Source organism: Belonocnema kinseyi, chromosome 7, assembly GCF_010883055.1.
Source record: "Belonocnema kinseyi isolate 2016_QV_RU_SX_M_011 chromosome 7, B_treatae_v1, whole genome shotgun sequence".
Taxonomy (NCBI): Eukaryota; Metazoa; Arthropoda; class Insecta; order Hymenoptera; family Cynipidae; genus Belonocnema; species Belonocnema kinseyi.
In genome coordinates, this window is record NC_046663.1 from 137,338,307 (window position 1) to 137,355,831 (window position 17,525).

General features: G+C 37.6%; 1 protein-coding gene across 2 annotated transcripts in view; it reads right to left on the reverse strand.

The window, feature by feature from the left end:
- Positions 1 to 17,525, reverse strand: part of LOC117175998 (probable ATP-dependent RNA helicase DHX35) — a 215,619-nt gene that overhangs the window by 4,128 nt on the left and 193,966 nt on the right. For both annotated transcript variants that reach the window (XM_033365936.1, XM_033365937.1), the window contains 3 exons: positions 3,737 to 3,878; positions 3,338 to 3,624; positions 2,555 to 2,860 (listed from right to left, as the gene is read on the reverse strand). In XM_033365936.1, coding sequence (XP_033221827.1) covers positions 2,555 to 2,860; positions 3,338 to 3,624; positions 3,737 to 3,878 — 735 coding nt within the window. The remainder of the gene's footprint in view (positions 1 to 2,554; positions 2,861 to 3,337; positions 3,625 to 3,736; positions 3,879 to 17,525) is intronic.

Sequence of the window (17,525 nt, forward strand, 5' to 3'; positions counted from 1 at the left end):
TGAATCAGTCAGATTGGCTTAGAAAATCACATAAGATGAGTATAGGGAAATTTTAATTTTCAGAAAAATGAGATTCACGTTCTGACTTTAAGCCTAGCTTACGGAAATTCATAATGATTTGTTTTGAAGTATCTAGCGAACAATTTTCAGTAAGCTACTTTCACTTTTGAGCCCCCTAACTCCCGTATGGTGTCCCAAAAATGCTCGAAAACCCGAACCTGAGAACTTCGCGTGAAGTTGAAAAAAGTGCTCTCTTTTTCCTTCCTTTGCGATAAATTGTTGTTATTCGTCAAATAAAATGTTTCAAGGCATTCTTTCAGTCAATGAAAGTCAAAAGTAAAGTGAAAATTATTCTTTGAGGACTCCTAAATAAATTCTCATAATCACCCACAAGTTAAGTTCAAACCCAGTTAGCGATATTCACAGTTTAAAGTAGATGCATCATGCCTTAACTCTCCCGAAGCGTGGTAGGGCTGTCCGCTCACATTCCGAATTTTTATGGTGCATTCGATATTTCGCCAACTGCACATGAATGGTTCTATTAAAATTAACCAAGACAATGTTTGACTAATTAACGAACCCGGAAGAGTAGATGTGGAACAGAATTGCGTAGGTGTTGATGATCTGGATCTTGTTAGGCGAGTTGAGACTAGTTTCAGCAGAAAGACGTCAATTATCTTTTGTAGTTTTTCCCTCGAGCTGACGTACACTTTCAGGTGCTAAGTGGGTTTCATACTATGCAGAATTGTAAGGCACTGAAGGAGACGCACTGAAAAATGTCAATCGTAATACGCAGGAACCTGGAAACCCTGGGTTACCACGATCACAACATCTGACGCTCGTATCCCATATGGACGTAGCACGAACGGAAAAATGAATCAAGCTTGAACATATCTTATATGTTTTCAGAATCTGAAGTACGTAATCGTAGGAAACAGAGGGAAATGCTTGTTTGTAGTCTATATAGGCCGTGTACAGGTTAAGGCGATGTTTCTGTACCCGCTTGGCAGTTACACGGTGGATTAGCCATTACTTGCATCTCCGGTAGAGTTACGAAAATAATCTTTATGCTCTTCTGAGAAGATGTTCTTGACTGCACAGTAGCCCTAGACCTCTTTGGCAATAATGACTGGTATGAAATTGAATAGAGTGCTATCGGTTGAAAGGCCGATGGAATATGGACGTTGGGACTTTTTTTCTTCGGAAACATGTACGTGACTCCCTCTACAATTAAATATCATACAAGACGACGTCCAGGCTGGCTGACCGCGCATGATCTTCGTCAGTTTTTCGCCCTCTTTAGACGCCAGATACATTGGATGTTGTATTGTCGATAAAATTCCTTTCTAGAATATTTGATATGCGATCTCTTTCTAGGTCGAGCTACACATTCTTATAGATTGGTTTTGTTTTTCTTCCCCTAAGATGCTCTGCGATAATCAGTCACGTATTCCATTCGTGGAACTTCGAATGCCAGGTGCTGTTAGTGATTGAGCTCTACTCATTTTTTGATAGCTTTTTGCCGCAGTATTAATATCCTTATTTTGACATTTCCTCAAGTTGAACTTTTTGCATCTGTTCAACTCAGCACGAGAACATAAAACCTCTGTTCAAGGGAGTTAATCAATCGTTTCCCTCGTGTATGGCAATTTAGGCAAAATATTGCGTGCACAAGGATGTTGCCTGGTTTGTCTAGCGTAAAACTGCCCATCTTGCATTTTATCTTACTGATCTCACCTTTAAATATCTTTTTCCGTGGCAGATCTTTTTTATCCTTCCAATTGACGGTGAAATTGTTTTGAGGTCTAGTTTTTAGTCAAAGCGTCCTAACTGCGGCTATTGCTGCACATTTTACAAGAGTATGTACCTGTCTGATATATAGATCTTGTTATAAACAGTATAGGCCGCCTAGCCCATCACGTTTTTAAGCTAGGATGTATATACAGCACAGTATTTTGTTTTCTAACACAATCTACTGAGTAGAACTTACTGTCACGACTTGACAGCTAGAAGTGCCACATAATCTACTGCACAAGATCTACTGCCACACAACTCTATTGCGCAATCATAAATGTCACAAACATCTAACATATAACTGCAATATTAAACGTCACCACATACTTTTCAAAATTATTCATAATATGCATATTTGTAGGTGCAGGCACGAATTCTCGTTTGCTTAGAAATTTCCTGATAGGATCTGTAGGGCTTATAATGTTGTGTAGATAGATACACAGTGAGCAGTCCGTATCTTTTAATTGCAATATAAGTGAGAGGAGAGGACAATGGAAAAGAGAAAGACCGAAATAAAAATGTGCATAAAGGTATATAGTTTTAAATTCAAAACGAAATGATCGAATAGAATTTGTACAAAATTAGACCACAAAACTTGGGTTCGGCCTTTACGCACTTTATTATGTACGCGACAACTTTTTAAATTTCAATGCATCTAAAATCTTGATAACATATATCAATTAAAACGTTTACATAAAAACTATTCACTTCTTTTTTAATTTTTGAAACCGTTCGTAATGGGTATATAGTATATTTTTACCTTTGCAAGATACGATAGGAATTTCCAATTTTTTTAAAAGCTGCCTCATTTTTGATCTGATCTCCGTTGCCCTACGTAGTGCTTTATGGTTAAGAAAGTTTTTCTGGCACCAGCTTGAAGTTTTATTTTGTTCATAGGCAGAATAAACATTTAAACTAGTTATCAAGTCACCTTCTTCAACTTCAAACAAGCGATGAGCAGCTCGAGCTTTTAAAGATCCATGTCCACATGTTGAACGCACCAAAACATTTTGTACTTGGAGCATTGCTAGGATCGTTGTTATTTCATCGGAACATAACATTTCTCCTGAAAGTCATATTTTTATTTTAATAATAAGGCTGACTCATTGTCTATCTATTTAGAATAATCAATGAATAACAACTAAGTTATAATATTATCCAAATATTTTTAGATAATGCAAAATGGGTCAAAATAATTTAAAATATGTCAAATTCACAAAGCTCTAAATTCAAAACAATATAATTTTTTAGCGCTTACGTCTTAATTCATTTTAACAAATAAATGTGCATTACATTTGAATTCAAAACAATGTCGTTTTTTCCATTATCTAAATCATTTTACTTAATGTCCAGTGACGTCTTGAGGTTGTCGTAAATACACCTGAACGAAATAGTTATAAGATGTCGTAAAGTTGTCGTAAAGATATCGTAAAAATGTCGAAAAGGCGTCGTCAAATTTTAAGCCCATAGGGTAGCTTATGTTTTCTAAGTAATATTCAAAAGAAATAATCTACATAGTATTTAACAATAAATGATTAATTACCTGATACAATCACGCATTTAGCAAAAATAGGCTCCAATGGAATTTCAGCAATTGCTAATCCTAAAGGATTGGTCAATTCTCCGTCATTGTTGATCGCACCTAATGCGTACAACAGTTCTAAGCCTGCGACAAGATTTTTACTAGGTGGTGAAGATGGAAAGTTAAAACGTAACACGTTTTCAATTCCTAGTGACTTAAGTTGTAAAATAACAGGTGATAAGTCAGTACGCTGCATTTGTGGCGACGTTGAATAGTGTAATTCATTATAAGCTTCTTCGGTATATAGTCTGTATAAACTCACAGAAAATTTTTAACTTGCTGCAACTATTAATAAAAGGCCTGAAATTTCACATTAAAAAGCGAAATTGTTAATTTAGAAGATATATCTTAGCGTTTTACCTATATGCTTTTCCCGATCTAATGCGACCAGCACGGCCAGCTCTTTGATCTGCTGAAGCTTTGGAAATAGGAGCTACTATAAGACTATTGGTTTGCGTATCCACTTCAAACCACGGCAGTTTTACAAAACCACTATCGATTACTGAAATTAGAGTTAGATGCGGTACACAGATTTTATTGTAGCTTTGACTTTACCAAATTCAAGAAAAAAAATCATAAAACGTTTGCTTAAACTTTATATTTATAAGCCAACATTTCGGAATATGATGTATAAAATAGACGTAAAATAGACGTTCATAAACCTAAACGGCAAAGAGGATGATTACAAATTTTTTCTTTTGGTAAAATAGCAGGTGACTTATCCGAAATGAAGATACTGCAAATAATGCGCCAGATGCAATATGGAGATATAGAATTATTTCGTTAGAAGTGGGCTGCCTCTCTCTGTAATAATTCTTTATCTGCTTTTTGCATCCAGTAAACAGTGTGGTCGCAAGCACTATGTGACAATAAATTCTAGTAGGTAAAAATGAATGAAAAAAATGCTTATAATGTACAAAAATATTATTTAGCACATTGAAGTCCATAATTTTCGTACAAAATGTGAGTGAAATTAATTTTCCATTGTGATTAACTGGAAATATATGCGATTTGAAACTTACTTAAACGTTTTTTTTTTTTGTAAACAAATGCACATTTTGATTATTTCTAAAGGAAAATGGTAGGCTTAATTTTTATTTGCGGAATCAATTATAATATAATTTAAATGACTTTTTTCTATGATTGAAAAGAATTGTTAATCATTTAAACAATTTTTATAAGAAAATGCTCAGTTTGTGTACTTTTCGATGATAAGGCTAATTTTTTACAGATTTAATTGAAATTCTCTTGTCAAATATTCCTTCACACTGATACTTTGCTAATTAATAAGTTATTAATTATTTTAAGAATATTTATAAATAAATGGAGAGATTGATTTTTTTTAACAGGCACAATTTTGTAACTGATATTATTAGCTGATACCGAAAAAATGGTTTTTAGCTATTAAAATGATTGCTTGTCTCTACCCCGCTCTCCTAAAACCAAGGCAAATTGCAAATGTTGACATTCAGAAGTATGATGGGGGCATTGAAGACTACGCCAATAACGACGAGGCGATAAATTACATGCTGGGAATGAAGCAGGATAAGATAAAAAAAACGCCTGAAATTCACTAAGGATTTTCATTTTCTCATCCCAAACAGGGATATTTGGAAGGCAGATGATAACCTACTCATCTAAAAGAGAATCTGATATACAGATAGCTCTAAAGGGAAAAGGAGGGCCAGGCGCTGGAATGTTTGAAAGCGCATGCAAGAGAGGAATGAGGGTCCCACTTCGCGGACAAGCCATTGTACTTCCGGTGAAGGTCTTAACCGTCCTTTGCTGTGTTGACACACAAATAGAGAAAAACGATTCTGGCAGGCAGATTACAATCTGCCCAGACCGACAAGAATAATTAGCCGCTGTTGCATAGCAGAGTGTAACTACAGAACTAGTTTGGGAATTCCAAAATGTATTAAAACAACTGGCCGAAATGAATAAAGTGTAGGGTGGCCCGAAAAATCACATTTGAGAAATTTTAACGGGCTTGTTGGCCAAATCGTTCTAGTAGTCAAAGAAATGTATGCCTATTTTTTTATTTTCGAAAAAAAATATTTTTAGAACTCGCTCTGGCCATTTTTATATCTTATGAAATTTAACATGTAAAATCTTTCCAATTTTTATTTCTTTGATTTTGGACAGGAAATTATAAGTCAGTTTATTTGATATTTAATATACTTGTTCACTTATCAATCAACATTGCATTTATCGCCATTTTATATCTCAGAAATATTATACAAAAGTTTTAGGCATATCAAAATGGCATAAAATGGCAATTTTTGGAGGCTCATTGTGACCCTCAGATATGCTTGTGTAACTTGACATTTTGAAGAGATATTCTTTAGACTATTAAGAATATATTTCTAAAAAAAAATGATTAATAGTATAATTTAAATTGAGTAAAGCGTAAGAAAAGCTTATGAAAAATGATGCATGTAAGTTGAACACCGGCTGAAGGGACTGCAGGTGGACGGCTGCAAAAAAAGTTGACCCTCGGTCGGTCCGCTCATTGTACACCGTATTTGCTGTCATCCCAAGCTGCGGTGACTGACAATGAATTGAATGGTCGAGTAATAATCAGTTAATAAATCTATAGCTGCTCTCTGAGTTAAACCGGTAGCTGGTGTAAGGATTCCTTTACTTCAAATCAGGAAACTTTGACGCCTCAGAGCGAGTTCTAAAAATATTTTATTTTGAAAATAAAAAATAGGCATACATTAATTTTCCTGCGAGAACGATTTGGCTAACAAGCCCGTTAAAATTTCTCAAATGAGATTTTTTGGGCCACCCCAATAAAGTGGCCTTCTTATGAGTTTCTGACCACACACGAATTTGGGGGGGGGGGGTTATAAATATAGAATGGGCAGAGTCAGAAAAATCCTCAAATTACACAAGAAACATCTTAGATTCATATGTTCACGGGATACAACCATTTGAACTATCACAATAAATAATATGAGCAGTGCACGACATCTTGGCCTTTATCAAGAAGTTTGGAGTCAACTATTAAGAGCGGTTGTTTAAGGGTGTGAAGAAACATCTTAGATTCAGATGTTCACGGGGTATAACCATTTGAACAATCACAATAAACAATATGAATAGCGGGCGAAATCTTGGCCTTTATCAAGACGTTTGAAGTCAGCTACTAAAACTGTACTAAGCAATAGATTTCAATGAGCGAAATCCGACAAATAATTATATTTTAAAGTGATTTGTTTATGAAATTATACACATTCTCCTTTCATTTATCCCCATCCATTAGAAATTATTGCCAAAGAGTTCTTGCACTAATTTAAAAGTTTTTCTAAAAATAAATCTAAAATTGATTTTTCCACAGGTACTCATTGCCCACTAGGCAATGAGTGGCAGAGCGACCCCACCACTTTTTTCGCGATAAAGTTGAAGGAAAATACACACATTCTTTTAAGTTTGACACAAAAAGAATTCATACGTTTTCCTCAATCTCTATCAAGAAAACAAGGTCTAAACGAATGCCAAATCTTTTAATAAAAATTCTACTACAGACTGTTTATTATGAGAGGAAATTTAAGCTTCGAGAAGGAATATGAGGAAAGGGTTTCATTTCAGACATTCTCTTGTAAAAAGAGTAATTAAGATACATGGAAAAATTGAAAATGGAATATATGGATTAAAAATTTAATCTTATCTCGTTTTGCGAGGAACAGAAATGTATAATAAAGTGATATGAAGAATGAATGAAATTATTGTATACAAAATGGTGTATCTTAAGTGAGCAACCGATGCATCCTATGCAATTTAGGGCGGAAAAGTTAAAGGTGGTAAGCGCCATTGTCGACATTTTACATGACGACGAAAAAATGTTTGCATTTTGTTATTTCAAGCACCAAAGAATGTTCAATTTTTTAAAAAGTAGTTCTAGTGCATATACATGTCGTGCAGGAATTTTAAGCCTCTACATGAAAAACTCTGGCAGCCACGATTTTTTAAATTCTGGGAAGGAGAAAACTCCACGGTAGTGGAAAAACTAAAGAAGATAACTCCGCCTGACTGCGTGGTGTATGCACCACCCTTTCTTCGAGCCGCGCGACGCATATGTCTTTTATTCCCCATACTACGCCATTAATAAAGAAAACACAATGAATTAAAGCTTGATTTATTCGAAGTACGTAGAATAAGGTTTTCGAAGCATTTTGTTTCTGAATTCAACGAGAAACAAGTACTCACCGGAAAAGTCATAGACGCACTCGAGGTTGATAGCTTTTTTCACTTCTAGGCACATTTAAATCTATTTAGATCCATTAAGATCCATTTGAAAACACGAAATTATCATAAGTCTCTGTAGGGACTTACCTCAAATAGAATTTCCGCGCCCGTAGAGTTACCCCCAAGGCCAATTTCAGAAATCAATAAAAAAATAATATTTACAATTTTTAAATTCCTGCGATGTAATAGTGAGGGCCCATGCTCAGACTATTCAAAAACGCAAAAAACTTATCTTAAAAAAAGTGGCGCTTACCCCCTTTCGTTTTCCGCCCTTAAATTACTAGGCAATAAGGCTCATTATAAAAGTGCGAAGTTTGAAACCAAAATCGAAAAAGGATACAACTTCAGGACGAAATTTGCTGCAAAGTATCCCTATATAAAGAAAGTCGCACTAACTGATCTTATGGCTACGGTGAAAGGCATCATGACTAATCTACACAACTCAGAAGACAGAAAGCTGCGCCGAGAGATTAAGCAGCGGAAATTGATGTTCTTGCGCAACCTAATGATGATCCAGTACCATCGCATCCGACAGAGGCTAAAGAACGACTTTGAGGTAGGCATTGAGGCAATAGCTATAGGTCAGTAATATGAATATCTAGGTATTCTCGAATCACAGGGTACTCACAATACGATAGTTATGAAAAGCGTATCGTCTGTCTTCAAGACAAGCTCCAGATTGAGTTTAAATAGTTATCTTAACTCGCAAACAAGCTTTCCTCGCGTACTCCTTAGGGCTCATCAAATGATCGAACACCGACTTTGAAAGATAAACAGAATCATCCACGTAGAAATGATGAAGCACCGAACACACTACCATAATTTGGCGAATGAAATGGTAGTTCTGCCACGAGATAGAGGGTTAGGGGCGCTGTATATGTCAAGAACTTGTGTAAAACTTGATCATAGGCTAGGGTGGGCCGAAAAAATAAATTTCTTAGCTTTTGGATCAAGATCGAGGAAATCTCATTCAATTAATTCAAATAGTGTGATTTTTTGAAATAATGTGATTGTTTACAGATTTTTGAAACGATATTACAAATTCCTTTCTTTCAATATGTCACGCGATTTTCAAAAGCATATGTTGAAGAAAAAAAGATCTAGTGGCAAATACATATACATAAAGTCACAATTTTATTTAAAAACTAAAATTTTTCTGTCATCTAAAGTGCTTAAAAGGCGTAAAAACATTTTTTCTTAATTTATCCTTTTAATATGTCTTTCATGACATAAAAGCGCAAAAAAACTACGAGAGCACATCAAAAAAATACAAAATGTGACACCAATACGCCAAAAAGTAAAGAAATGTGGGCGTTTTTTGAAAAGCGCACTTATGGCCTATTTAGTTTTTCAGACATTCTTCGCATTTTTAACTTGGAGGCTTCGTTTTGAGCCATAGTATATGTAAATTGATTAGTAATTTCTCTCAATTTACAATAATACCCTTTAACCTGTATGGTTACGCTTGTGTGTACGCGGCAATATTTAAATGTATCTGCAAAAAACGTCCCTGATTTCATGCAGGTATAGTTAAGGCATTTTAGTCTAACATGCTGTTTCTTTAATAATTTGCTGCAAACCAACTCTACTAATACTTGTATATTAATAATACTTTTATCAGTAATTAAATATTATTAGTAATAATTGTTTTTCTATACCAAAATAGGACCAAGTAAGGGATATAATTATTTCCGTATGGGATTGGTTAAACGAAACATAGACATTATATACTATATATTATTTTTCTAAATTTCTTTAAAATTACCAATGTTTTTAATCTACACTTGGATAGTATCCACTACTTGATTCTTTTTTGTTATGAAGAATAGTTATTACTGGAAAATAATTATTACTAATAACAATCTTATTACTAGACAATTATTAGTAGAGTTTTGTTGCTGAAAATTATTAAAGAAACCCCGTGTTAGAATTAAATGCCTTAACGAAGCGGAAATTAATTTAGGGACGTTTCTTGTGGACATATTTAAATATTTTCGAGTAGCCACAAGTGCAACCATACAAGTAGAAGAGTTAAACCTAGTGACACGCCCCATGAAAAGAAGCTTGAAATTCTGCAAATGGGGGTTAGTCATATCGTATTATTGTAAATTGAAAGAAAATACTAGTTTGATTCACTAAAACTATGAAGAAATCACTCAAAACATAATAATTTGATAATCATGATAAATATTTGTGAACGTCTGCATAAAAAAGGCCCTTATGGTCGGTATGGAGCTACGTATAGGCAAATATAGTCATACAGATTTCCGAAATTTTAGACACAAAACAACACTCTAAGTTGAAATACGAGTCAACGGAACACGTAGGTGCGTAGGATAAAGAAAGGATCAGATGGACACAGAAAATGAATGCAGACGTGATCATATGTCACTTTGGTCGCCAATTTTTAAGGGGCAATTTGTCTCAGAGACTGATTCGCCATGTGTAGGAGATGCTTCGCTCGGTTAACATCAGTTGCAAAACATCTACGAACCTGGAAGAAGAGAATAAATATCGTAAACAGAGGCTCATGGTCCTATTATTTTATGGCCCTATTCTCCTATTTCCCATTTCATGGTCCTATTATTGTAAACCACCTAGAGCCGAGGATATGACCATATATTGGCCATATCCTCGGCATATTGATACGAGGTAACTGTCATCCTAATGAGGGCTAAGAACTGGAAAGCGGTTGGTGTGGATGAGGAGCACAGCTTCTGGTACAAATAACTGGTGGCTCTGCATTTCGCCCTTGCTGGAGCCATAATTGTCCCACGGTCACCGTTTCTGACTTAGTCTATTAATATTATGTTTCATGCAAACACCACCACCACAATTCGCCCATGACCTACATCGAATACCAACAGGCGTTTCGATCAATACCGCAAGATTAATTACTTGAAGCTCTGAAGACACATAAGATCTGTCCTCGCGTCATCCAATTTCTGGATCACACTATGTACACATGGTGCACAAGGGTTAAATGTTACAGTCGTATTGTCATACACTCAGGGAGAACTGAAGTCCACTGTGGAGAATAGCCGAAAGACTCCATTCTATACCACTCAACGTATCAGTGCTACCAAGCCCAAAATTGTTCTTCAAGCTTAGCAGGTTGTACTAAGGCTTTGAGTCTATCTTCTAATTCTCATAATAGGCTGCCTTGTAGGTATGAAAGCTTTATTTCTCACCCAAGTCAACAGCGGATCTTGATTATACACCCTTTAATTTGTCCTCAGAGGAGGCCTTGAATACCGGGGCAGAAATCATAGAGGAATTACAAACGTCATGGAGACAAAAAGCTTTCCACCTCGAGCACCCCAAAACCTTAGATAAACATGAAGTTGATAATGAGGCATCCAATATTTGACTGAAAGACAGCGTCCTGTTTCCAAAAACGGAATGATTCGTCATTGTGATTTAAGACAGAGAATATATGAACAGACATAATAATGAGGTAGGCATTATAAATCAATAACTTGCCTTAAACCTAGGGCTTCTAATAGAATGGATGCCTTTCTATTGATACATTCCAGTGTTCGTTTAAGAAACTCCGAAAACATCTATAATTGGAATCTTACCATGCAGAGAGATCACTATTTCTGAACCAATTGAGCCAACATGGTAATGCGTGAAAAAAGGCGGAAGTGTCTACATGATGGATTTTGTTTCTATACTTGACCAGATTTTGCAGGTAACCTAAACAACCTAGATCCATAATTATTGCTAGCCCAGAAGATAGATGAAACATGCATATCACATTCTAAGAAATTTCCTAGACCATGAGAAAGCAAGAGACTAAAAAACTATCGAATGGTAGATGGTAGCTCTAAAAAGCATTCAAGGTCAACTGTTTTCACCCTGAACGCTGGTTGTCACTATGTAAGGACAACAACGATAATACACGAACTCCAAAATAGAACATGCACCTAATTTTGTACTTACATCATTCTAAAATATTTCAAACATCGTACTAAATTCATTCATTACGTAGATATCGGATCAGGCACTTGACTTTGTCCGTATCTGATGATAAAATACCGGGTTTACTCAAGAAAATTCTTGAAAATAAATAAATAAAAGAGCCTCGGTGGCTCACGCGGTTAGGTGCTCCGATGTCTCGTTAGAGGTCCAGGACCCGATTCCTGTCCCTCTCAAATTTTTTCTGTGTACTTTAACTAAGGTTCTGGTGGTGAATATCCCACCTTAAGCTGTAGACTCCCCCACGCACTTGGATGCAATCCAGTGCGTGAATGGCGGGGTAAAAAACTAGACTTTGCCTAATATGTTAAATTAGATATATTGCTCTAATCAGATCACTTGTTTGTATTACAAACATGCGTCAAAGAATAATGATATATGGTGACATAATACCGTTCAAACTATTAAAAAATCTAACTCTGACAAAAATGCCTTTGAAATACTAGGTTGTTACTATCTTAAGCATGAGAGAAAAATGAGCTTCCTCATTTTCTTATAATAATAATCCCTTCGAAGGTGTTCTCGCGTTGACGTCGCGGTAGGACTTGAACGGCTATGCTGGCGGTATCACTGGTCCTAAAAGAGTTTCCAATGCCATACAAGCAGAGAACGAATAGAAAAGGGACTAAGAGGAACATTAAAATCCACACAAATGTAGATTTCATCCTATATATCGAAAAGATGCTCGCTTCCCGAGGATGTCTCTCTAGAACGCACGAAAGGAATACTATTCGGGGGCAAGATCAACCACAAGTGGCAAATCGCAGAACATCAGCTGCACTCATGCAGGATGCTTCGATTGGGTATCCCCAACCGAGCACTGCTATGAGAGTGTTACTGGAGCGCTTCTATTGGCAGCCCCAATGCGAAAAATTGGAGATCCGCTCCTATTAAGAAATCAAGAAAGGTAGAGTACCGACGACAGAAAGAGAAACGGACTTCTGAAAAAAATTATATCAGAAGCATCCTGAACTGTTGCAGGTTGAAAGACGAAACAAAAACAACATCGATTATTATACCTGATTAAACAACTACCTATTAAAAAACTAAAGACGCTTTGTATACTGCGCAGCTGTTGCCAAATTCAGGACACTAGCATTAAGATCCAGATCTCTAAACAAAGATCGGCATTTCCACTGATTGCATGTCTTTCAACTCTACACAAGTACCGAACATCCATAATCACGGACCTCAAGATGCGAAAGCATAATTAAACGACAGAGAAACAGAAGGTCCTCAAAAACCTGAAGGAAGCCTTCCGACATCCAGCTCCACTCAGCTGACCGGATGCTGAACTGCCATTCACACTCCAAACTAATGCCAACACTATCGGCATGGACGCCATCCTAATGCAGGAAGATGCCAGGCAGAAACGCCATATCATTTCGTATACCAGCGCCAAATTTTTATCAACGGAGTCCCGTGAACATTGTAACGAACAGAATGGACAGCAAGACCCTGAACTGTCCGGATAAAATTAAGGACACCAGAGACAAACTCACACGATGGCACACTTGGTTTTAAACGAATTTTTCCCCAGGGAAGCTGACCTAGGCTACAGAGTCCCGCTTAAAGGGTCACCGCATAATGCATCGGACCTGTCTACCCGTAGCGATGATTGAGGAGTGCTAATTGTATTGAATTTTCAGTGGAGTTTGAGATGAGTTAATGGGAGGAATGGATTCAGACGAAGAAGTGTTGTGTACGCTGAAAAGAGAGACAAAAAGGAGTGGACAGGATAGGGAATCGGTAGAAATGCATAGATTAAGGGGCCGATAGTTTGAGCTTAATCTAATGGTTCATAAATAGGGAAAGGGATAGGGAAAAAAGAGGAAGCAGTGAATATAAGATAGAAGTAAAATCCACCCTAAAAAATTTAAACATAGAGGGCCAATCGATGTTGAAAAGATAAAGTTATAAAAATCGCGTGAAATGATGATAGAGGTAATGCATATAAACGGAAAAGGCAGGAACAAAGAGAAGAGAAAATAAAACAAAAATTAGCAATTAAATTTCTGAACCTAGACAAAAATGCGCATATAGGAAGAAGTTAGGGAAAATTAAGAAAAACGGATGCAAACTTCAGATCAAAGATTATAAAAGTAAGATAGATTTTACTTTACCGGAGTTCGGTGAAGGGGAGAGTGGGAGTAAGAAAAGGGAAAGAATAAGGAAAATAGAAAGTAAAGCGAAGTATAGAGAAGGAAACGCGAATAAAAGATAATATGGTACTAGTGAGGCTAAAGAAATGAGAACATAACAAGGAAGTGATGATAAAAAAGAGGGTGTTATAAGGAAGCTTGGAACAGGAAACAAAAAATGTTAGAAGAAGGTGGGTTGAGTATAGGAGATTACAGATAGAAGGTATATGGTGGGATTGGGACTAGTAACGACAGATATGGAAATAAGGAATAACAGAAAACAAAAAGAGACGAGAAACGAAAGTTAGGATTGAAGCATATGCTCCTGGTATATATTAGGATTGGATTGGCATGTTGGTGGCGATAATGAAAAGGTGTGCAGTGACAGGTGATAAGAAGTTTTTACGGAGCTTGTGAGGAAGTTCTAAGTGGAGTGTGAGGGTGCAAGTCTAAGAGGTGAGTAGGGTATTGAGGGGTAAACTAGGGAGTTAAAAATTAATTTTTATTGCAGTTGTGCGGTGGGGTTTGGCTAAATAGGGAAAGTTAGGTTAGGTTGGCAAGGGAGCGTGGTAGTTTTGTGGTCAAGAGTTTTGACTGGGGGATGTTAGAAGACAGAAAAGGGTGTTTGCAGGGGCCGCGAGGGGTGAAGGGAGGGGTGACAGGGAGGGGTGACAGGGAGGAAATTCCCAGAAGGATATTACGGCTAACTGTGCGTAGCCCGGTGTCAAATGGCGTGTCAGGAAGAGGGAAAAATCAGAGCAAAAGGAGCCACAAGGCAAGGGAGGGAGCGTCCAGTGCAAGTGAGCTGACAGGCGAGGTCAGAGGGTTGAGAAAGGACATAAGGGGTGCTATGGAACAGGTGGAAAGTATGAGGAGGGACCTGAGGGTAGGAGATGAGAGATGGGAAAATGGGCTAAAAGAGCTGAGGAGGAAAGTAGAAGATTGCAGAGGGAGGGGGTGTCGGTAAGGAACGCAAAAGATGATAAAATGAAGGAGATGAAAGAAGATATTAGAGTGTGGAAGGAAAGGGCGGAAAAGGGGCTTAAGAAGGTGGAGGGCAGGTCGGAAATGGAAGCAGTTGACAGGGGGGAGAGAAAAAAGCAAGGTATTTGTGAGAGGGTAGAGAATATGATAGAAGAGAAAGTGGGAGAGCGTTGGAATGAAAAGAAGGAGAGAGCGAATAGGGAAAGTATAAGAGGAATAGAGTAGAGGATGGATAGAAGAGAGAAGGCAGATAGAAGAAATAATATAGTAATAAGAAAATTGAATATAAACAACGGGGAAGAAAGGGAGGGTGGAAAGTTAGGATGGAGGGAACAAAGAAGAATGAAGTGGCGGTGGTGGAATTGGAGAACTGGGAAGAAAAATTGGGGGTGATGCGTAACAAAAATAGGATGAAGGACAAGAAGGTTTTTATCAATCAAGATTTGACGAGGGAGGAAAGGGATGTGTAGAGAATGTTAAATAATAGGGGTAGGAAGGAGACGAGTGAAGGGGTGGGCATAGAGAAAGGAATGGGGTAGAGTAGAACCAAATTAACGAAGGGGGTATAGGTGGAGGTTACAGGAGGCGGTCAGAGTAAAGAGGAAAAGAAGTTATTGTGAGGAAATGATACCAGGGGTTAGGGATGGATTAGAGGAAAACGTTTATGAAGAGGGAGGGGAGGGCGTGCAAATGAGGACAGTTAATGGTGATACTGGGGGGGGGGCTTTAATGCAAGAATTGGGAGGGAGCTGTACAGCGAAAGGAAGAGTTTAGAAAGGAAATCGAAGGATAAGATGATAAATAAAAAGGGAGAGATTCTAAGAGACTGGATGGAGGACAGGTTATGCGGTGGTGAATTGTATGGTAACAGGGGACAAAGAGGGAGAATACACGTATGTGAGTACGATAAGAGTATCGTTGATTGACTATGTGATCATGAATATGCAGAAGGTGAAGAAAGGTCGTTAGGGGAGAGGGTGTCATGGACGAGAGAGGCGATAGAGAAGTATGAGGAGCAGTTGGACTGCGTAAGCTTTGAGGGGGAGTCGACGGACAAGATATGGGAGGATCTGAAAGATAAAGTGAAAGGGTGTATGCAAAAGGAGGTATTTAAAAAGAAGGTGAAAGGAATGGCGAAGACGTGATGGGATAGAGAATGTAAAATGATGAAGACAAAGGTGAAAAAGAAGTACAGGATGTGGAAGGAAGAAACCGCGAAAAGAGAGGCGTACGTTTAAATGAGGAAAGAATGTAGGGTAATGTGTAAGAAGAAAAAGTAGGAAAAGGAAAGAGATGGAAGAGGAGTTGAGAAGTGTTAAGACAGAAGGGGAAGTGTGAAAGATAATTACTAGGTTTAGGAAACGTAGCGTAGGGATAAGTGAGAAGGTAGGGAGTGACGAATAGAGGACATTTTTTAAGGATTCATTTCAGGGATCAGATACACGGAAGAAAGATGAGGGGATAATAAGAACAAGGGAGATAGATGCAGAGAAGCTGAATGACTAGGAGATAGAGAAGCAGATTACACAAGATGTAAGGGAGAGGCTGAAGGATGTAGTGAACACAGTATGGAGGGGGGAAGGACTTCCAAGAGGGTGAAGGTTTGTTGTAGGGTTTTGTTTGTTGAGGGTGAAGGGTTGGTCGTAGGACTGTATAAAAAAGGGATAGGGAGAGTCAGGAAAATTATAGAAGAATTACGCTAATGAATAAGGCTTACAAAATATACGCGAAAGTGTTGGCAGATAGGCTGCGGAAGGATTTTGAGGGGGAAGGAATATTGCCGGAGACGCAGGCAGGCTTTAGGGAGAGAAGTAGTACTTTTGGCAATATTTACGTCTTGCAGCACGTGGTAGATAGAGACCTAGCCAGAAAAAGTGTCAAAGACACTAATGCGACCATTGTATAAATTATATGCAGGGAAGCGGTAGGAGAGCATGTAAGAGATAGTTTCTAGTTAGTGAGAGAAGTCAAAGCATATGCGGGCGATATAGTGTTGATGGCAGAGGATGAAGAAGGGATGATCTTAATCACAAGATTACATAAATACTTATATGTGAAAAAATAGCATTTAAATGTATAAAAGCCAAAGATAATGAGGCTTGGGAAAGGAGAGAGAAAAAAGAAAGCATGGACTACCTTGCAAATAAATAGTGATCATAGAGTTCATATAAGAGAAAAGATAAAAAAAGCGGCAGATGTAATGAAACAGATATGAAAATAAGAAAGAAACGGTTTAAAAACGATTGGGAAAGGAGAATTTGCTTATCTGTTGCGTTGGTGTGGCCTTTATCAGGTTATGGAGCGGATATATGGGTATGAAAGCAAAAGGGAGGAAAGAGATGAAGAGCTTACCATAAAAGTATATAAGGTGTACGATACGGGTAGACTGGACGACAACTTCGTACTAGGCAGTCTGATAAGTACCTGAAAATTCTAAGAGATGACATTAGTATTCACTAATGTGAACCATTTTCGTCGAGCTTGATCCTTCAAATGACGCCTGTCAAAACTTCAGCCATTTACGTTTACGCATTTACAAGTTACTGCACTGAGAAGCGACTAACCTCCGAGTTTTTTTAATATGAAAAAATCTGAGTTTCGAGTTTTGATCAAACACTACTATCTTCGCAAGAAAACGATATCCGAGACCAAGGCCAAGCTGGATAAGTATTACCTGGACTCTGCACCATCGGTTGGAACGATTCATAAGTGGTTTACCGAGTTTCGTTGTGGCCGTACGAGCACAGTTGATGCTGAACGATCTGGGCACCCAAAAGAGGTCACTACACCAGAAA